At 46.7% G+C, this 23,059-nt stretch overlaps 1 protein-coding gene across 1 annotated transcript in view; it reads left to right on the top strand.

Moving 5' to 3' along the window:
• The window catches only part of ACBD6 (acyl-CoA binding domain containing 6), a 357,145-nt gene that overhangs the window by 197,929 nt on the left and 136,157 nt on the right, over positions 1-23,059 (top strand). The window contains exon 6 of the mRNA XM_086955446.1: positions 11,350-11,439. Coding sequence (XP_086811572.1) covers positions 11,350-11,439 — 90 coding nt within the window. The remainder of the gene's footprint in view (positions 1-11,349; positions 11,440-23,059) is intronic.

The following is a 23,059-nucleotide window of genomic DNA, read 5'->3' as shown; positions in this document are numbered from 1 at the left end:
CCATTTCATCCAGATCTTCCTTGCTTTTCCTGTTCTGTTTTATTTTCCTCATGTTTGCCATTGTGAATAGTTTGTTAGACTGGAATGATTGTGCGCCCCTGTTCATTGTCCTTTAACAGTCTCTCCCTTCCCAGGATGTTTCATTAAGTAGGACTAATGAGACTTCCTGTGCCCTGATTCCACTCCTCGAGATCCTCTACTTTTCATTGCTCTTGAAAGTTTCTTCATTGATGATTGAATGTGATATTCTCCATCCCCACTGCTTTACTAATCTTACCCCAAGTCCGCTATGGTGGAGGAGACCTGGTCATGCTACACTTGCCCTCCACTGACCTCACTGACTGATTTGGCTTACTCTATCTGATAGAGAATTCTAGTCGCAGATTCCTCACCATAGAATATTTCCCACGCGTCAAACTGTATTTAAAAACTTTTGGTGAGCAGTACCCCTGCGCGCAGGTTGATGGCATCATTTGACTCTGTCCAAAATGAACTTTGGCACATTCCCTACCACTCCACCTGATAGCAAATCCAAAAGGCTGGATACCTTTGGGAAGAGGATGTTCTCTTCTGCCAGCCTAGCATTGTGGTCGAATGAACACTGTATGCCTCTTGGGCCGATACTCCGATACGATCTGGGTCTTGGTTGCACAGGTGCGGCCCATGGTCTAAGTGGAGGCCCGAGCCATACTCTCTCAGGAAATTGTCACTGGGAGAGATGCAGCAAAGTTCACCATAAGATATGGGCCGGATACTACTGCATCGCTGGGCAGAGCGATTTTCTCATCAGAGGCCTTTAGACGCAACATCAGTCTGAGCACCACTGGCTTTTGGAGGATGTCCAAGCTTTGTTCATAGATATACCCTAAGATGGCTTTCGTCTGTTTGGTGAGAAAGTGGACTCAGCGCTAGAGCACTTCAAGGACAATACGGTTACGGCAAGGTCCTTGGGGTTTTCTATTGCCCCTCGCTAACCACAGTCTGCTTTCTTCCCCTTTCTTGGCCACGTAAGGGCTTCCATTCGTATCTCTACACTCTTGGCCAGCAAGGTTCCTAATCCCTTCATGGTAAAGGACGCAGTTCCCACAGACTGTGAGATAGGCAGACAGAAGTCAAACCAGTTTACCACCCCCAGTATTCGCAGCCTCTAAACTCCTTTAGTTTGATCTCCGACCATCATGGGCATCCAGCAGGGGCGGAGGGAACAGGATACACCATCACATGCACCACTGAAGGTCCAGAACCTCTGACCATTCGTTTTTCCATCTCGTCCAAAGGGGCTAAGTGCTCCCCTTTGTGACCCCCCCATGCCACCTCTCTATGCTTGATCAGGAAGTGTTCGCGGTCTCGGTCAAGGGACCTATAGAGACAGTGTCCACATCAAAAGAAGGTTGTGGTTGCTATTATTGCTACTTTCTGGTGCCCAAGAACTACGGAGGAATTAGTCCTATTCTCGACCTGTGCCTTTCTCCACCTTTTCCCGAAGAAAGACAAATTCAAGATGCTTGTATAAGTCCTGTCTGCCCTAGATCCGGGAGACTGGATGGTAACGATGGACTTGCAGGATGTCTATTTCCACATCCCTGTCCTGCCTGCCCGCACACGTTACCTGCGGTTCACAGTGGGCTAATAGCACTTTCAGTTGCTATGCTCTCCTTCGGCCGTAACAGTGGCCCTTGGGTGTTCAAGAAAGTGATGGCAGCAGTTGCAGCTCACCTGCGGAGGTCAGGGATTCCAGTCTCGACCTACTTTGACAATTGGCTGTTGAAGACGGACTCCCCCAACAGTTGTCTCAGACCTCCAGACTTATGGCAAACCTTCTGCATTTGCTGGGCTTCACTATGAACTTGCCAAAGTCACACCTGACTTCTTCCCAGGTGCTCCCATTCATCGGAGCATTCTGGACACAGTACATTTTCGGGCTTATCCTCTCCAAAGGCGATTCCAGGATATTCAGACTATAATACCAATGTTTCTGCCTGGGTCCTGGATTTTGGGTGTGAATGACCCCGAGGTTGTTGGGCCTCATGGCCTCCTGCATCCTTCTTGTAACACATGCCCGCTGGCAAATTCAGGCTCTGCATTGGATCCTAAAGGCGCAGTAGGCACATTATCAGGGGAATCTCTCCGATAATGTCCAGATCTCGAAGGGAACTGCAAAAGGTCTGCAGTAGTGGCTAACAAACCATGATTAGATCAGTGGCAGACTCCTCTCCCTTCCCCAACCAGAGCAGACTATAGTGACAGATGTCACTCCTGGGCAGATGCGACCTTCTGATAGAGGTGAAGGTCAAAGGACTCTGGTCTTCTGTGGAATCTGGATTCCACATCCGTCTGCTGTAAGGGCGATCCGTTTTGCATTAAAAGCCTTTCTTCCTTAAATCAGGGGAATGCAAATACAGGTGTAACAGGTATCCTGGCTGTCTTGTTGTACTATAACAAACAAGGCAGGGTCAGCCATGGACCCTTTGTCAAAAGACCTTGCACCTTTGGACCTGGCTGGAACACCAAGGCATTTTGCTAGTGGTTCAACACCTGGCGATCTCTCTGAAGGCCAGAGTGGATAAATTCAGCCGTCAGTACCCTGGCAGATCATGAATGGCATCTTTACCCAGAGGTGACACACGATCTCTTTCAAGAGTTGGGAGAAACTTGGTTAGATCTGGTCGCCTCCACAGAGAACACAAAATGTTAGCATTTTTGCATGCTGAGGTTTCCAAGGCTGCTCTCGCTCAGAGACTCTTTTCACCTCAATTGGAACTCCGGCCTCTTGTATGCCTTTCGTCCAATACCACTGCTGCCCAGAGTTGTCAAGAAGATGAAGAACAGCCGGGCCCAAGTCATTCTTGTGGCTCCGGATTGGGCAGAGAGAGTCTGGTATCCAGCGCTTTTGAGCATGAGCATCGGTCCTCCAGTGAGGCTGCCTGTTCGGGAGGATCTTCTGTCGCAGCAATAGGGCAGGGTCCTGCACCTAAACTAGGAAACACTTCGCCTTAACTCATGGAGATTTAACGGCAACAGTTTGACCCTTTTGACCTTCCACCCAAAGACTGCAATGTTATCCTGGCAGCCAGCCGTCCTTCCACCAAGACGCAATATGCATGCCGTGATAGTAAGTTTGTTCTATGGTGTGCTGATAAGCATGTTGACCCTCTATCCGCAGCACCCATTTCTCGCTTTCTCTAATTTATTCTTTACTTGGCCAAGCAGGGCTGTGATCCTGGCAGTTTAAAAGGTTACCTTTCTGCAATTTGATCCTTTCTGCGGCTGCCAGAACTTTCATACCTTTTCAAATCCCCCTATTGTACATAGGTTCTTAAAAGGCCTCCAACACATGTTCCTACCAGTGCCCTTTAATATGCCTCAGTGGAACCTAAATCTGGTTCTTATGTTTCTTGATGAGTGCTGCCTTTGAGCCGCTCCACAACTGCCCACTCAGACTTTTTACCATGAAAACAGCCTTGGTAATGGTGATGGAGTCTGTCCAGAGGGTCGTTGAGCTACAGCCTCTCTTTGCTCTTCCTCCATTCCTCACTTTCTTCCACAATAGACTGGTTCTGCAAACTAGGGCTTATTTCTTACCGAAAGTGGATACCCCTTTTTCATGTCCGCCAATCCATCACTCTGCCTACTTTTTACGCTCCACCTCACCCTTCTAAAGAAGAGTAGAGACTCGACTAACTGATCTGCCTTGATCCCACTCATGAGTTCTGGGTGGGCCAACGACGCTTCGTCGAGTATGTTAGAGCCAAGAAAGAGAAGGCGGTGCAGAAGTGGACCATCTCTTGATGGATACTATAGTGCATCAAAATCTGCTACGCACTGACCTCAGCCTCCAGAAGGCTTGCACGCTCATTCTACCAGAGCCCAAACTGCGATCACTGCCTTAGCTCGCGGCGGTCCTGTCATGGGTATCTGTCAGGCAGCAACATGGGCTTCTTTGCACACGTTTACGAAGCACTACTGCCTAGACAGTCCGGTCCAACGAGCTGGTCATTTTGCCATTTGGTCCTACAGGACCTCTTAATGTAATCCTTATTGCAGTCACGCCTCTAGGTAGGTAATGCTTGTGTATCTATTCTAAAGTAAGTAATTTGCTGCAAGAAGTCTCTATCAGATGAGCAAGTTACTTACCTTCATTAATCCGGATCTGGTAGAGATACTATCTTGCTGCAGATTGTTACAGACACCACCCATCCTCCCCGCTCTGCAACTAAATTAGAGTTAAGGATCGATTCCCTATAAGGGCCATACATTTCCACACCAGTGGTCAGTGTTCCTCATGGCTCCACCCTTCTGGTGTGGAAAGACATGAAAGAAACTGACATCAGTGTGCTGCGATGGCGTCAAAATATATATATATATATATATATATATATATATATATATATATATATATATATATATATATATATATATATATATATATATATATATATATATATATATTTCACCAAAGGTGTCCAACTGCTTAGAAACACACTCCACTCAGCGAGTCTGTTCAAGACATTTTATTGGAGGAAACCGCGTTCTCATGCCAGTGTGTTCATTGTCTCTTGCCTGACCGGTTTCGGAGCCTCCTGCTCCTTACTCATAGGCTTGTCCGCAGCACCATCGGCCATCTCCGTCTGTGAAACCCAAAGGCAGCATGCTTCTATTTTAGTGACTCTCAGTGGGTGTGGTCCTTCAATGGGCGTTTTCCTCTTCCAGGTGAGTCGCTAAGCATGTTGGGACTTGTGGTTTCTTTTCACGGCATGACTTCCCCATTGGTGGGATTCCGATTTCTCTGCAGTTTTAATTTTTCTGTTTTTAGCCCTCCAGTGGGCTCCAGGCATGTGAGCGCTGTCAATTTTCATGAACGCTGTAGTGCTGTCAACTGGCCCGACTTGGTTCGAGTCCCGGCAGATCCATCATTAATTTCGATGGCGGTGCAATTTCCTGCGGCTTGGACGTGCCGCATACAAACATTTCACCAAAGGTGTCCAACTGCTTAGAAATATGACATGTAGCTCCTCCTCGAATCTCTAGGCGTCTCAGGTGTATATATATATATACACTGCACACGTCACTTCTGAACAGGACAACATCATGCGCAGCTGAATTGTGCCACCTCCCTGTGCGCAGGGGTACTGCTTACCAAAAGTTTCCGGATCCAGTGTGACACCTGGGGAATATTCTAAGGTAAGGAATCTGCGGCTAGATAGTCTCAACCATATAAAGCATTACTGAAGGTAAGTAATTTGTTTATCTGTCTTGAGTCTTGATCTTGCTGAACCAAGCTGTAAAAGTTAACTTTCCACCTCCTCCATTTCTCTTACTGGCTTAAACCTTGTTTGCTTCATAAACTTCCTGGTAACTTTTCTCTAGGATGCTGTTTACATTTTATTTACTCTGGTTGTTAAAGTATAACATCCCTGGATTAGCTTTGGCAGACACTGCAGCTTGTTTCATAGCCCTATCTATAAAAGCTTTCACAACTGCCCTCTTCAAAGCCAGATTTGCGCTCAAGTGACAGATGAGAACCATGCTTGTGCCACATTTTCAGCTTATGGATAGTTCCTATTCGCCGTGTACTTTAGTTTCATGCCCCACCCTTCTTTTCTCTATCCACAGTTAGAAAGAAGAATGTTTTTGTTTACCTTCTAGAACCATGGCCGCTCCTGGTATTAGCTTCAGACAAGCCCACTTTAGACTGATTTTAAATTATGCATTCATTCCCAAGGGCATTTGTCGCTGGCGGGCAGAGATCAAACATGCATCACTTTCCTGGGGATCTCAATCTAATTAGACTTTAACTGTTCTATGGTAGACTTGCTCCTGGGTGCATCGAAAAAACAACATACATAGGTATTGCTGCTCATCCTCGGTCTTCCGATTTGGAGGTAAGCAGTGTGGTGCGCCTGGCCCATTTCCAGGAGCTTCAGCATTCATAGATTTGGTTATTCTTTGTGTTCATGTCTGCATAATTACCTTTTCAAGTGACCGTGTCCAGCTGCTAGACAAAGAATCAACTGTTACTCGGAGCACGTCCTTGTAGACAACCTGAATGAAATATAGCGGTCTATCTATGGCTGAATACAGCAAGGCATCATGGGAAAGAGAAGCAAGGGATGTCTGATGGGGGAAGTGTGTAGGTAGAAGGGGTGGGGAAGAGGGAGGTCCTAAGACTGTTATGGTTCTGACATTCAAATGGTGACTGGAAGAGATGGAGGTGATTATGGCTGGACAAGGAGAGGCTTTATCCAATGGTAGGCCGCCTGCCACTTTGACTCAGCCCCTCAAATGGACCCTGCATCTACTCTTTTCGGTGTAGTGCCGGAACCAGGGTAACGGTTTGCCTCTGGTGTGGTGTGTGGGATCTGGTGGTGACCCTTTCCCAGCTTGACTTTGAGGCCAAAGGTGGACATAGAAAATAATGTTTATTGTGACAATATCAATAATCTGAAGGTACATTTAGTAATTTGCGCCACCTTCTAGTACTGCTAAGTCCACTAAGCCACCACTAGCAGGATGGTATGTAAAAGTGAGAAAGGTTGTGGTTCTTTGTCACAAGGCTGAACTTGGTGAAAACATGCATGAAAGTGGGCACTTTCCATTGTTTTACCTGGCAGGCTGAATAATCCTGGTGGTCATTGTATGTTGCTGCATTGTCTTTCCGTTTGCTCCCCCCTCTCATTGGCTAATCCCTTTTAGGACAAGCTTGGCAGCGCAGGTGCTTCTCTGCAAGGCATGCTGTACTCTTGTATGGACTTGGAGCTCTGACCACTCTCCGCCCATCTTTTCAATTGGTTCCTGTTACTGTCCTGGGACGCCCCTTCCCCTAGTTGTTGACGCCCCCCACCACCTTCACCCACCGGAAAAGGGCGGACAGCTCCCCACGGCCCTTGAACGGGGTCTGCCCTCCTATGGGGTCCCCTGCAGGGACCGCGGGCATCCTGCAAAGTGGCAGGCGGCCTACCATTGTATAAAGCCTCTCCTTGTCCAGCCATAATCACCTCCATCTCTTCCAGTCACCATTTGAATGTCAGAACCATAACCGTCTTAGGACCTCCCTCTTCCCCACCCCTTCTACCTACACACTTCCCCCATCAGACATACCTTGCTTCTCTTTCCCATGATGCCTTGCTGTATTCAGCCATAGATAGACAGGTATATTTCATTCAGGTTGTCTACAAGGACGTGCGCCGTGTACTTTAGTTTCATGCCCCACGCTTCTTTTCTCTATCCACAGTTAGAAAGAAGAATGTTTTTGTTTACCTTCTAGAACCATGGCCGCTCCTGGTATTAGCTTCAGACAAGCCCACTTTAGACTGATTTTAAATTATGCATTCATCCCAAGGGCATTTGTCGCTGGCGGGCCGAGATCAAACATGCATCACTTTCCTGGGGATCTCAATCTAATTAGACGTTAACTCTTCTATGGTAGACTTGCTCCTGGGTGCATCGAAAAAACAACATACATAGAGCAGTCAATGCTCCCGGTCCACTGCGTATGGTCCACACCATAGGCCTAGGGTGTCCACAGCCGCTGGCCAGTTTAAGGAAATAAAACGGTTTGCATTGATCTTGGAGTCCTCCATTGATGTAGGCGGTTGAGCCTCTTTTTCAAAGAATACCTGCAACCTAGGGGAACTAGGGGATGTCTTTGATATCTAATTTTATTAGGGCTCTTTTCACAGATGGTTATCCTTAGCAGATGTGAGATGAGTTAGCAAGGCCCCATGCAACTTGGAGAGTTGTATTCCTGATATGGGGCATTGGCAATTCAGAAGGCCGTCTTGTCATCCCTTAAGGGCTTTGGGTTAGGAAGCATAACAAGAGGGTAGTTATAACTTGGCATGTGGGGTGCCCCTCCCCCCCAATGCCTGTTTCATTGCAGGGACTGAGGTGTGGGTGATGGGGCACTCTTATGTCACAAGACTGGCGAGATGGGTGAATGCAAACACTTGGAAGCATGGCTTCACCAACACTAATATATCTTGGTTTGGCTTCACCGGAATGCATTGGACGGCACTTTTGGTGACGCTGCATTGGACATTGCGGGAGAAGAGGCGGCCGCCAAAGATCCTAGTGGTGAACCTAGGGGGGGAACAACCTGGTAACATTAGGCGAGAGGTGTTTATTGGATCCAATGAGGATAGACTTGAGCATCACGAGCAGGGAGTTGGGACAATGCAGCGTATTGTGGTCAGGAATATCTCCAAGACCAATATGGAATGGGGCTACATCGCAGGAGGCGTTAGAAGTTACCCGCAGGCCCGTAAACGCAGCTATGCGCAAATACGGCGAGCAGCGAGGGGTAGGTTTCATAAGGCACAACTGGCGGCACGCTAAATCCATTGGTTGCTGGGAGTCGGATGGGGTACATCTGTCCAAAGTAGGCATGGCAATATTCCTATTAGATCTAGGGGAGGCGTTAGTAATAGCCGGATGCAGATAGAGGAGAATAAAGGGCTAGGTAGTGGGGGCTCTGGGCGCAGCGGGGGCCACGCCCAGTGCTGTGGAAGAGGTACAAGGCGATCCCCATACAGGACAGGCGCAGGAACAGGACCTGAAGCCCCAGTGCGAAACGCACCGTGCTGAATCGTACCTAATCCAGGGGGCCCTTCTCGGGGACTTTGTTTCGACGGCGCCCCGTTAGTCCTTACGGCGGTTGTAAGCCTGAGCAACCGGGGGCTTGCCGATAACGCCCCGCCTGGATGGAGAAGATGTCAGTTAACTCTCCCTTGTCCGGAGGGTGGGGTGGGTGGACGATAGGTCCACCGGTGGGAGGATCTCCTCCCAGGTACCACACCGGGCTATGGCCGCTGGTGTCCGCTTCTTTGGCTCAACTTCAGGCGCCCTGCAACAAGGGGTTGCGGGGTGTAGGGGGTCGCCTGTCAGTTAACCCATTCTGTTATTTTTACTACAAATAAACCTGCAACTTCTTCATCCCAACATGCTTGTCTGTGTGTCATTTGGTTTGGGGGAGGTTGTGGGCAGAGGCGTACCGATGGAACTACTATGCAGGATGCCCGCGGTCCCTGCAGGGGACCCCATAGGAGGGCAGACCCCGTAGTAGGGCCGTGGGGAGCTGTCCGCCCTTTTCCGGTGGGTGGAGGTGGTGGGAGGGCGTCAACAACTAGGGGAAGGGGCGTCCCCCCTGGGACAGGTTATAATGGTCGCCCCTCCCTCCTCGCGCCCTCTTTGCTGCTGCCCCCCTCACTAGTCGGGCGCGCCTAGGCTGCTCCTCGCCAGCCGTAAGCTCCTTAGGCCTCCCAGCCCCCTCCCATCCCCCCGACGGACGCGAGGCCCGCGCTCTTCAGCTCCCCTCCCTGCCGCTCACCCGCTGAAAAGGGGGGGGAAGTGGGGAGGGGGGTTATTAATAATGTATTTATGTTTTCTATTGCTGCAGGAGGAGTTACAAGGCGATCCCCATACAGGACAGGCGCAGGTACAGGACCTGAAGCCCCAGTGCGAAACGCACTGTGCTGAGTCATACATAATCCAGGGTGCCCTTCTCGGGGACTTGGTTTCGACGGCGCCCCGTTAGTCCTTAGGGCGGGTGTAAGCCTGAGCAACCGGGGGCTTGCCAATAACGCCCTGCCTGGATGGAGAAGGTGGGAGTTAACTCGCCCTTGTCCGGAGGGTGGGGTGGGTGGACGATAGGTCCACCGGTGGGAGGATCTCCTCCCAGGTATCACACCGGGCTATGGCCGCTGGTGTCCGCTTCTTTGGCTCAACTTCAGGCGCCCTGCAACAAGGGGTTGCGGGGTGTAGGGGGTCGCCTGTCAGTTCACCCATTCTGTTATTTGTACTACAAATAAACCTGCAACTTCTTCATCCCAACATGCTTGTCTGTGTGTCATTTGGTTTGGGGGAGGTTGTGGGCAGAGGTGTACCGATGGAACTACTATGCCTCAGCCCCTCAAATGGACCCTGCATCTACTCTTTTCGGTGTAGTGCCGGAACCTGGGTAACGGTTTGCCTCTGGTGTGGTGTGTGGGATCTGGTGGTGACCCTTTCCCAGCTTGACTTTGAGGCAAAAGGTGGACATAGAAAATAATGTTTATTGTGACAATATCAATAAACTGAAGGTACATTTAGTAATTTGCGCCACCTTCTAGTACTGCTAAGTCCACTAAGCAACCACTAGCAGGATGGTATGTAAAAGTGAGAAAGGTTGTGGTTCTTTGTCACAAGGCTGAACTTGGTGAAAACATGCATGAAAGTGGGCACTTTCCATTGTTTTACCTGGCAGGCTGAAAAATCCTGGTGGTCATTGTATGTTGCTGCATTGTCTTTCCGTTTGCTCCCCCCTCTCATTGGCTAATCCCTTTTAGGACAAGCTTGGCAGCGCAAGCGCTTCTCTGCAAGGCATGCTGTACTCTGGTATGGACTTGGAGCTCCGACCACTCTCCGCCCATCTTTTCAATTGGTTTCTGTTACTGTCCTTTCTAAATGGTTGCTCCTGATTCATTAACAGGCTTTTTAGTTCCTTCTTAGTAATGACTTGTCTGCGTTTGTAACCTCCCATAAGGACTGGACCTTTTACTTTTGTGGTTACACAGTATGTTTATTTAGTCTGTGAGAAGTATTTTCTTTCATTTTTTTTGGCCTACTCCTGACACTACGTGCTTTCCTGCAATGGCCCAATGCCTTTCTTTCTTTATTTTTTCAGTGGCGTCCACTGTCTATACAGCTGGTGCGCGCCTTTCTTTCTTTCTTTTTCCAGCGTGGTCTGCTTTGAATCGAGTGGCTGTGCTTCTTTGTTTATTAAATGCTTTATTCATTTTTTTTTTTTAAAGCGCCCCATACAGCGCTTTCACTTTAATATCAGCCAGGCAACTTTCTTTACAAGAGCGCATCTAAAGAAATGGGCGTGGCCGACATTAAAGTGAAAGCAAGGCAAGGGTCTCTTTTACGAAACAAAATATTTGTTCGTCAACTTGACAAAAAAAATATTTGTTTGTCAATTTGACAAACAAATGCATTTTTTTGTAAAAGCAAGCCATGCTGCGCTTGAACTTTAATGTTGGCCACGCCAATTACATTAGACGTGACTGGTCCAAGGAAAGGGGTGTGGCCACATTAAAGTGAAAGCGCTGCATGGGCGCTTTGATACAAGCATTTGCAATGTAATAGGTCTCGCATGTACAAGAGTTTCGTAAATGCTGGACCTAATGCATTGCAAATGCTTGTTTTTATTTTTGGTTTTATTTATGCAAACTCTTAACAAGAATGAAATTTAAATATGCACCCTAAAATCCGCCCTTTTGCCAATATTTCTACAGCACCCCATTCCATCCATCACTGACACATTGTCACTTGGATTGAGTTTTAGTATTTTTTTCTCTCCTTGGTCTCCAGGGTCGGACGCTGCTACATTGGGCTTGTGATCGGGGTCATCATGAACTGGTCTCTGTGCTGCTACAACATAAAGCTGACATCAACAGCCAGGTAAGAACTCTTAATGTGACACTATTGATGCAAAGGGAAGATCCTCAGCTAGCTGAGCCTAGCCATTAAAATAGCGCTTCAAACAGAAGTCCTCTTACTCTTCCTGTAAAGAGAGGTGCCCAATGGAGTTGGCTGTTGTCATCAGTGCTGCGATTTTTCACCAATTCATATGATTATTGTGCTATTAATGATACTTCTGAAGCCAGCCCCTCAAGACGTTTAGGGGTTTGGTCAGCAAGGTCTTCAGAATTCTGGAAGTTCACAGGGGTTCATCCTCAAAAGTGCATATGTTTGAAAATTAATTATTTTAAAGACAAGGGGTGTTTTAAACAGGGGTGCACCAGCATAGTCCCCTATACTCCCACACCCCTAATTAACTACACATATTATTTTAGGACTAATTGTCCCCTCAATCTCTGCCTCATTTCCCTTTCGTGTCTCCTTTCTCATACCCATGCATTAATACACACACATGTGGTTCTAAAAGGCTGTTGGAGGCTAAAACCTACCTATTTTACTCTTCCCTTACCAGTCCCATTGCCCATATCTTAATTATTTGTTTGAAGCATTTTTATTAGTAACTGTACAGAATAATTAATCCAACACATCATCATGTACATTTTTCTATTATGCAAGAAGAAAGCATAGAAATAACACAACAACAGTATAACAACAATAAAGAAACAGACCCAGAATGACTAGTGACATACCCTTGCTAACCAATCGAAGGATACAATCAGTGCAACCGGACCCAACAGTGTCAGCAGATAAAGTCGACAAAATACCCGATAGAAGAGGACTGTGACCCAGAGTTCGTTCTTAGGAGAGGAGATGTGTATCCCACAGGAAAGGTTCAGCATATCAGAAGACAGTACACCTGCTTAGGTGTCCTGGCGTAGACGACTAGACAGCAAATAAATAAATAGAGTCCCTTAATTATTTGAAGTGGGCACCACCCTGTCCACCCATTTACCTCATCTTTTGCCACTCCCATAACCCAGAATTATTTTTTTAATATTCAAAGAATTGTATTTTATTGTTTAGCTCGGGGCAGTGGGTAAAAGGATTAAAGTGCAGAGTGCAAATATTGATGCCCCCTAAAGGGATTTGGGGGAAGGGAGGTATGGTTAAAATGACATCAGGCTGGGTCTACACAGGATGCATATTGGGGATGAAAGTGATGGGGGGGTCGTCAAGGAGACCACTTTCCCTCTTAGTGTGTTGTACTTAACCAGGCAGACCCTTTCAATGCCATTTCCTAATTCTATGTCTTGCAGTGAGGTAGTCAGTTTTCGACAGATGACAGAGTGAGGATTTGCAGGACGAGGTCGGAGTAGGTTCTTAAGCTTCTTGACCTATTTACCGCACCTCAATAGGGTTTTTGCGTCCGTGTGGGAGAAGCCCAGTGACTAAGCCTCCAGGCAAGAGCAAATTTCCTTCTTTAGATAAATAGGTTTCAGGAGAGATCTCCTGGGGCCTCGAGCATGAGACACAGAAGGTGTAAGCAGGATACTTTCTTATAATTACAATTACAAAGTCTGCAGGCCCCCTCCTTGCCCAGTTGGGCCCAGGGTTAAAGTCAGCCACTGGTAGGCTTTATAAGTGCCTAAATAAAATGTCTCTACGGACCTGTCTGTTTATGCCTTCTGAGAAGTATGCAAAAAGAACAATTGATGGACAGAATGCAGAACAATGTCATACATTCACCCCAGTACAGAGATCTGGGCCTATATCCATCGTTTAGTTGCTCACCATGCCATTCCAGTTTGGACCCAGCCATATGCAAATCAGTCTTGACCCTGCGCCCAATGGGAACAGTCCAGCCCGAACTGCCAGGCCAGGACCTCCCTGGACTGGAAATAAGCATCCTAGGACTGGTTTCGGGCTTTGGCCGCATCAACTAGGATAGCTTGACTCCAGTAGCATGGAGAGCACGGGACCCACATCTGCGCATACCCTTCCCAAGAATGATGGATTAAACCCAGATCTATGTGATTGGGGGTGAATGTTTGCATTGTCCAGAATTCCCTCCATCAACCGTTTCTTTTGCATATTTTGCCCTAAGTGGGAATGGTATGCCCAGACGTGGGTCCCGTGCTCACTACAACACTGGATCCAAGCTAGCCAGGGTGATGCCCTGAAACTGGTCCCTGGATGCTTGTTTCCGGTCCAGTGAAGACCTGGCTTGGCAGTTCGGGCTGGACTGTTTCCATAAGTAACAGGGTCAAGACGGATTTGCATATGGCTGAGTCCAAACTGGGGTGGTGTGGTGAGCAAAAGAATGATGGATTAAGCACAGATCATTGTGACTGGGGGGTGAATGTTTGCATTGTCCAGCATTCCGTCCGCCAATTGTTTATTTTGTGTATTTCGCCCTAAGTGGGAAGGTGATGCCCAGACGTGGGTCCGGTGCTCACTACACCACTGTATTCAACTAACCTGGCTGATGAAGGGTGATGCCCTGAAACCGGTCCCAGGATGCTGGTTTCTTGTCCAATGAAGACCTGGCTTGGCAGTTCAGGCTGGACTGTTCCCATAAGGCACAGGGTCAAGACTGATTTGCATATTGCTGGGTCCAAACTGGGGTGGTGTGGTGAGAAAAAGAATGATGGATTAAACCAAGTACCTTGTGACTGGGGGTGAATGTTTGCATTGTCCAGCATTCCATCCATCAACTGTTTCTTCTGAGAGGTATGGCTGTGGCTACAGAGTTAAGATGGAATTGCTCAAGGGAGATAAGATGTTTGAAGACTTTAAGGAGTGGGTGTCCAGCAAGTGTGAGGTTGATTTCAGCTGCCTGTTGATAATCCCTTTCCAGGCTGTGTCAGGGATAGCGTCTGAGTTTAACTCTGGACCTTCGATTTGTAGAGTGGCTATTGCTTTTTGAACTAGTCAGTGCCAAGGATTCCCAGGACTCTCAAATGTCTGTTTTAGACAAGCTTTTAGTGTCTTTGCAGATTTCTTTAGGGCCCTTCTATACAATTTCAAGGTGTCTGCCTCACAGGTGAGGGATTGTCTTGGCAGGCCCAGTTCAAAGCATAGTCTGGTAGTCCGTATATATCTGGGCAATTGAAATTCTCTCTTGTAGGCCGTGCATTGAGTGTGTTCTAGGCTGGGGGTGCTGGCCTTGCGAAAATCCTCTTGCCCGTATTGTAGTGTCAGCAGGAGAGAGGCCTTAATGACCTTCAGTATGGGTACAGCTGAGGCGCTGTTAAAGATCTTATGGAGATAGGTCAGGCTGTATATGATGGCTCCGGCTTTCATTTTTCAGGCTGGCTAGCTGGGCCATTAGTCTGGAGATCTTGTTGAACCTTACCCCCAGATAGTTGTATTTCATGGCTGCAGCCCCCATGCGCCATGTTAGTAGTTCCTTCTTTTTGTACGGACCAAACATCAGGACTTTGGTCTTCTCTTGGTTGATAGTGAGAAAGTTGGCTTCTTTGTATTCCTGGAGTTTGCTCAGGGCTCCTTGAATTCCAGCTGTGGTGTACATTATGACAATGTTGTCAGTGTATTGTAAGATGTGTAGCTTTGAGTGGCCGAGCTGTGGCGGTATCAGGCAACTGCTCTCCAAATATTTGCCAGATCAGCTGTATATAGGTTGAAAAGGAGAGGGGCGAGAACACACGCCTGCTTCAGGCTGTCATCAGTTGTGATTTTAGAGACTACAGTGTTGCTGCCTATTCTCATGCCAACCCAGGTGTTTGAGTGCAGAGAGATGATGGGCCGAGCAATTGCCGAGGTAACCCCCACATGTTTCGTTTCCTCCAAAGTGTGTTACGGTCCACCTTGTTTGAGAAGTCGCTGTAGTCAATGAAATGGCTGAGGAGTGGAGACTGGCTTTTTTGGGCTGCTCCATGACTAAAAATGACAAGTGCAGTGATGTTGTTAATTGTTGAGGCAGCGGCACGAAACCCAGTTTGAAAGAAAGGCAAGAAGTGATTTACCGCGACCCATTCGTCTAGCTGTTCGGTAACAGAGCGCGCATAGGCTTTGGCCTCTAGTTCCAACAGGGCTATGAGTCGATAGTTGGATGGAATTGTCTGATCTCCTTTTTTAAAGATCGAGCATAGGATGTAGCCCCTACATGAATCTGGGGTCTGCGCCGCAAATTAAGCTTGGTTGAAAAAGAGATGGGGGGGGAGGGGTTGGTTGGGGTTAACACCTTTGCCCAGTCCTCCAGAGCACATTTAAATATGCCGGCTGGAAGGCCGCTGGGGGCTAGACCTCTGTCGTTTTTCATGGCTTTTATGTGTTTACAGACCTGGGCCCACGTAGCCAGAACTTGATTGTTCTCAGTGGCACTGCGGTTCTGTGGAGTCACCTCCACAGAACTTTTCCTCCCTTTTAATGTAGCTCCTACTCGTGTCCTGCTCGGGGCATCGACCAAGCCCTGCACAGGGGCTCCTGTGCACAAAACAATTGCCCGCTGACATCAACCCACTCCGAGGGACCCAGTTTTCCTCACCCAGCACCCCTTCCTGGAGATTCTGGTTGTCCAGGCCTCCATCTCCAAAGTTAACTTTGGTATGTTCCCTACTGCACCACCAGATAAGGAATCCAAGAGGCTCGATACCTTTGGTAAGAGAATCTTCTCTTCCACCAGCCTAGTACTGAAGTCTGTGAACACTGCCTGCTTCTTGGGCTTATACACCCACACAGTTCCGGAATAAGTTTTACAAGTGCAGCCTAAGTCCTCCGTGGAGGCCCGAGCCATTCTGTCACATGCTATTGCAAAGAGCATAGATTCAGCAAAGTTCTCCATTCGCTGCAGACTGGATACAACCGACTCGCTAGGCAGAGCGACTGCAGCGTCAGTGATACTAAGACGCCACACCCGGCTCACATCACTGGATTTTCATGGCATGTCCAGGCATCCTTTATGGACTTGCCCCTTCTGAGGCTATGGTAGGGGCTACCAAACGTGTCCATTTCTGCCTAGCCACCAAGGCCAACAGACTCCCAAGTCATTTCATAGCCGAGGCGCAGTCCCCGCAGGCCGCATGGGACACACAGCCGGAGGTCCACCCACTTCATCAACCCCCTGGCAGCCTCAACCTTCAAACCACTTTCATTTCCCCTCATATCATCACAGACACCCAGTTGATGTCAGGATATGTCATCACCTGCCCCACTGGCAGTCAATAACACTGGAAAAGTGAATACTACTAATTGGTCAGCGGAGTTACTCCATCCCTTTGCTTGAAACCTTGCCATCCATGCCTCAATCCCCATACTTTTGGCTAAAAGTGTCTTAGAGGATGCCAGCATCAGAAGTAGGTCATGGTTGCCATTCCCCCTTCTTTCTGGTGACCAAGAAGGACGGAGGCCTCTGTCATATTTTAGACATGTACCCTCTCCATTTCTTCCTGAAGAAAGAGAAATTCAAGATGCTCACATTAGCTCTGGTTTGTGAGTTCCAGACTCTGGGGACTGAATGGTAGTGTTGAACTTGCAGGACGCCTATTACAACATTCCCGTTCTGCCTGCCCACAGGCGCTGACTTCAGTTCATGGTGGACCATGACCATTATGAGTTAGCTGTGCACCCTTTTGGCCATATGAGCGCCTCTCACGTGTTCATGGGGGTGGTAGCAGCACACCTGCGGAGGTCTGCTGTTCCAGTCTTCCCCTACCTCGACGATTGGCTGTTGAAGGCGGGCTCACCGTAGGCAGTCATTTCCTCCATCCAGACCACAGTGGAAATGCTGCATTCGCTGAGGTTAAATATCAACATACCAAAGTTGCGCACCTGACTCCCTCTCAGACATTCCCTTTCATCTGAGCTCTTCTGGATCCCAGGTGCGGCCCATACAGGTAAGAGCGGTCGGAGGGAGGGGGGGTGTGGGTATTATGTATTTAATTTTTGTTGTCCGTCGGAATCCCCCCCCACCCCCCCCCCCCCCTCCCATTCCCACCACTCTTACTTGCATGGGATATATCTGCTAGATACAGTGCACTTTCGCGCCTGTACTTGAATAACGAGATTAGGATATACAGGCTATGATTTCAATGTTTTAGCCTCTATCCTGGAATTTGGTGAGTCTGACCGAGGTTGCTGGGCCTCTTTGCCTCATGTATCCTGCTGGTAACACATGCCCAATGACATGTGTCTCATCAGTGGGACCTGAAGTCCCAGTGGGCTCAGCATCAGGGGAATCTTTCCAACCTGGTCCAGATATCCGAGGGAACTGCAAGAGACCTACAGTGGTGATGAACCTCGATTGAATCAGCGGACGACCCCTCTCCTTTACCCTTCCAGAGCTTACTGTGGTGACAAATGCTTTACTAGGGTGGCCATATGGGAGAGGTGTAGATCAGAGAACCCTGGTCTCAGGTGGAGTTTCAGATCATAAATCTGTTGGAGCCGAGAGCAATCAGTCTGGCATTGAAAGCCTTTTTTCCGTCCATCAAGGCTCTGCCTGTCCGACATGGCTGGGACATCCGAACATATCCCTGGTGTTTCAACATCTGGCGGGCTCTTTCAACACCAGAGTGGACAAACTCAGCCGTCTGTGCCTAGCAGATCACGAATGCCATCTTGTTCCAGAGGTGGTTCAAGTTCTCTTCAGAGATAGGGGAGAACCTTGATAGATATATTAACCACTACCAAGAACATTCAATGTCAGCACTTCTGCCCGTTGGAGTTTCCCAGGCAAGGCTCACTTGGAGATGCTTTTAGTCTTGAGTGAAGAACAGACCTCCTGTATGCCTCTCGCGATACCACTCCTGTCCAGAGTTCTCAAGAAGATCAGCAACAACAGGGCTCAAGTCATTCTTGTGACCCCAAATTCGGCACGAAGAGTATGTTAACTCAAACTCTTGAGCATGAGCTTCGATCCTCTGATTAGGCTGCCTCTTCTGGAGGATCTGCTGTCACAGCAACAGGAAAGGGTCCTGCACCAAAACCTACACATGCTCTGCCTTCATGCATCGAGATGGAGTAGGTTACAGTTGAAAGTCTTTGACCTTCCTCAAGAAGTCGGTGATCTCAATCTGGCAGCCAGGTATCCCTCAACCAGGACAGTATACGCCTACCATTGGGACACATTTTTGAATTGGTGTGCCATTAAAAATGTTGATTCCCTTTCTGCACCGTGATCTTAGGTTTTGTTATTTGTTCTCTTATTAGCCCAGCAAGGCTTTGCTTTGGGCACTGTTAAAGGGTATCTTTTAGCCATATACTTATAGCCTATTTAATAATCTCACTACTGGGGGTGATCCAAAAAAGTACTCTCGCTTTCTGATCCCTAATCTGTCCCCCACTTTTTCTCTTCTCAGTTGCAACCATACAAGGAAAAGGTCCTATAAATATGGTCTGTATGGTTACGTGCATGTTTTTTACTATTTAATTGCACAGATAATTAGCAATCGCAAAAATCAGGGTAAAAACCAGTTCCTGAGGACAGTCTACTGACCCTTCACGCTCTATATAAAGGCTGAAACATGTCGACCTATCGGATCCCTGGGAACATTCATTCCTAAAAGCATCACACTGATCTATTTTAACCTAGCCCTAGATCCCAGAATAATACATTAGTTACAAAGGATTTAAATGATATTTTAACACACTCACTTAACTATGCCATCACTCACTGCTACCACTCAAAGAGCTCCACTTACAAATGTGTCGAGCCCACCCATTCACTATCAGTGTCTGGGTGAGGGTCCAATGATGAATATATATATATCTCAGAAATTGGGAACAAAGCACCGATTTACCAGGGTACATTACGCTCACGTGTCTCGGATATAGACACTGCCACAAATAACTGGGACTCCCCTCTCTGTGTGTCCATTACCTTTTCATGTAGCCCAGACCATCACACTACCTCACCCTTCCAGAGATGATGAGTGATTCTACTGTATTGACCCCAACAAGCACTATCATTCTACCTTGTTTGTGCCAAAGCCTTTCGGGTGGATGATCAACTCATCCTTAAGTTTGCTGGGGCGAACAAAGGAAGGATCATGCAGAAACGGACCATCTTCAGATGTATCGTGCTCAGTAATTAAAATCTTGTACTCATTGGCCAAAGTGCAACCCCTTGAGGGCTTGCATACTCATTCCATCAGAACCAAAGCTGCGACCACTGCGTTAAGTTGCATAGTCCCAGACCGGGACATCTGTCATGCTACAACGTATTTTGCAAATCTATACCAAGCACTATTGCCTGTACAGTCATGTCCAGACACTTTGCCCGCTCGATCCTCCAGGATTTCTGGGCTAAATCTGTTCACAGACCCACCTCCGGAGAGTTCTTGCTTGGGTATTATTCTAAGGTAAGGAATTTGCGGCTAGAAGTCTAGCCACAGACTGCTTACCAACTCGCCCTTCCTTCTCCCCCCTCCCCCCCCCCACAACCCCCCCTGCAAACGGATTCCTATATGTAGGGTACCCTTACAATGTACTTGGTGTCTACGCTTTTGGCTTGGAAAAGTCATGAAAAGTAACTGATAGCCCATTAGCCTTTATAGGCACCACACACGTTATTTCCTGCACGAACGCCACCGACAATATAGAACCAAAGGAGCAATCTACCGGTGCACAGAGGTATTGCTCTTAAAGTTTCCAGATCCAATAGAATTTGCAGCTCCATAATCTCTACCAGATATGGCATTACCAAAGGTAAGTAAGTTGTTCTTAAAGTACATATCGTTTTGAAGTGCAATCTGTCATTTTATAGCACCAAAAAAAGAGATTTGAGTGTGATTACATTTGCTTGCTTTTATTTAAATATCGGTTCCCTTTCAGAGGAGTACTGAACACATCTGTGTCACATAATTAGTTAATAGCAATTCCCTTCGTTGGTGTTTAATTTTGAACTTGTACTCACCTACCATAGAGGTAAAAAATGGTTAAATAGTCCCATCTTAGAGTAATCAGTATTTAAGAGTACGACCCAATGGTTCGTGTGCTTAATGAAAACGTGTTACCAGATTGTGGCGAGTGCACACTTCCACGCAGTAGCGGTGCATTCTCTCACTTGTGGGAACTGCAATAGTTGCAAATTCTTACGCACTAACATAAAAATAAATGCATATCTCCGCCCAGTGGTAAAAGACCGGTTGCACTCTCCCACTGCTGAGGATGCAGTGGTTTCACACTTTGGCACAGTGGTTCGGGGAGAAATTTGATTAACCTGCCAATATGCAGTAGTGCTCACAATGATTTGGAAAAGAAAAAGGGCTAGTATTCTTTGATGCATGTAACAACTCCACACAATCTACCAATTACAATTATATGAGTGATTAGTTTATACATGTGCCTTTATTTCGGTGTTTCCAGTACTTAATGTAGACATCGTCCTTTCTGATCCATAAGTACTTGTTTCAAAGTTCAATACACTTGTGCTTACATTCGATGACTGAAGGTATCTCAGCTCCTGTGTCAATGTATAGCAGATAAATATGCTGCATTACAAGTATCAGCTTCTTTTGGTCATCACCAATCCCAACCCTGTGGTCCTCATGTTTCTTTTGAAAAAAGATCTTAACAAATCCCCCTGATGGGTGCTTCAAATAGGCATCATTTAAAAATGTAACTGTTGGCAAGTAGATACCAGATTTCTCTGCTGAATTATAAACCTCTATTAAAGAACCGGCCTTTTCTATCTAGCCAGAATGATGAGTGGAGCCTTGCACAGTTGCAGCCTGGATAGTTAGTGGATTAGGTGGCTCAAATTCTCTCTATTAAAGGGAACAAAGATAGATGGTTGCCATTGAGTATCCAGCAACACTCTCCAGCTCCCATGCTTAAGTTTGTCACTCTAAACCTGTAGACGTCTGCGTCCTGTGTGCCTTAGTCCCGCAAGCCCTATGATTCTTGATGTGCAGGAGCATCAATACTAACCTGCTTTACATCTCCCCGGCCTATAGATTTAAACTGCTCTGATCTAGCTTTTGCCTGTTACCAGTATATGAGAAGTCCAAAACCTAAAGAGCTTTCAGTACACGTCTCCAACAAATTCAGCTTGATGAAGCAAGATTACTATCCCTACAAAGTGATAGAGCCTCTCTGGACCCATCAAACTTTTTGTACTGTTATCCGACATTTTTAATATAGCTAGCTACATTAAACATGATTGATTACACTTTTAGTGAAATTGAAAGAATGATTTATCAAACTTTAAAAAAATAAAAAGTAAAACTGAAAGGAGTAAACCTGAGAAAGGACTGAAATATGTGTACCAGGTTACCTTGGAAGGGAAGTCTTTAAGTGGACAGTGCCATGTTCAGTCTGGCCGGGATATATTAGGTTTGCAGGTTGCTTGTTTAATATAATGGATTTATTTATTTTTTACATGTTTAACGGAGCCAGATAAGTAGATCATGCCCGACATCAGTACATGAATTTTGACGGTTCCATAGTGGCTCTGTCCTAAGGCGAAGGTAGCTGTGGTGTACCAGACATGGCAGTGAAATACTATAAGTTGCGTTTACAGATACAACCCTTCTGCCAGCCAATATTTATAGTAATGAGAACCACAGTGCTAATTTAACACACTGCCAAGGAAGACACTATGGTCCTGAATGATTGGTTTTCGGGGTAAGTTATATCTCATTTCCTACTAGAAGACCCAAGGGATCCACCTGTACCATCCACTTTCCTTTCTTCTTTTAGTGAGTACTGTGACCTACACGGATTCTAATTAAATTAAATGTCCACATCTTTACCAGAAGGTCATCTCTATTTTCCATTTCTATTGATTTCTCTCAAGGCACTTCCTGAATGAGAAATCTTGGTGTGGCTCTCTAAAATAGAATAGTGACCAAGGTAGAAGCAATAGCAAGGTGTTGAAATGTGGTACCTGCACTTGACTTGTAAGCACAGGAAACATATTTAAATATAGGATATGGACTACTAGGGTTTCAGTTCACAAACGCTAGACATTACACAGTAAATATTAGAGTCTTGAGGTCCCTGGCACTACGCCAAAAGGTTTCATTCCAAATATGGATTTACCAGGTTCCAAAAGCAGCCCTAGAAAATATTTTAAAGTACTAACCAAGTAATAGACAGTGCAAGGCTAGGCCTCTCTAAGAGAGCATAAAAGAGTTTTGCGCCCATTAAAAAATTTGGAACACTAAGACCACTTAGGATATTTTTAGATAATATTTGGGAAAATATTATCTAAAAATATCCTAGGTGATAAGGGTATTTCTGAAGGGTAATCGAAATTTGCCTAGCTTAGTGACGGTAAGTTTCAATTCTATTAAGGACACGGAGGCGAGGATTATGCTTTTCTCTCTTCGCTGTTTATTCACATAAAACCACACAGCAGCCAGAAAAGCATCAAAACTTGAAAATTTTCCATCTGTATTCCCAACACAGGAATCATCAGAAAAAACATCATAATAACATTTCTTAGAACCACAACTTCCATCAGTCCAACATTTGGTAGTCCTTTCTTAGTGTCCATAGAGCCGAAGATAGGGCGTCCATCTTATGAACTCCTCCTCTTTCTTCGTCGCGAGTCAAGCCAAAGTCCCAACGATCCTGTTTCGCACCATCATTACCTGGCGTAAAAAAGAACAACGTGAGCTTTGCCATTCCCGCCAAGCCTGAAGGCAAATCATCCAAAGCATTGCAACAAGTCAACGACATGTAACCAAAGAGA

This window comes from Lissotriton vulgaris, chromosome 1_1 (assembly GCF_964263255.1).
Source record: "Lissotriton vulgaris chromosome 1_1, aLisVul1.2, whole genome shotgun sequence".
Lineage (NCBI taxonomy): Eukaryota > Metazoa > Chordata > Amphibia > Caudata > Salamandridae > Lissotriton > Lissotriton vulgaris.
This window is presented reverse-complemented; position numbering and strand designations above follow the sequence as displayed.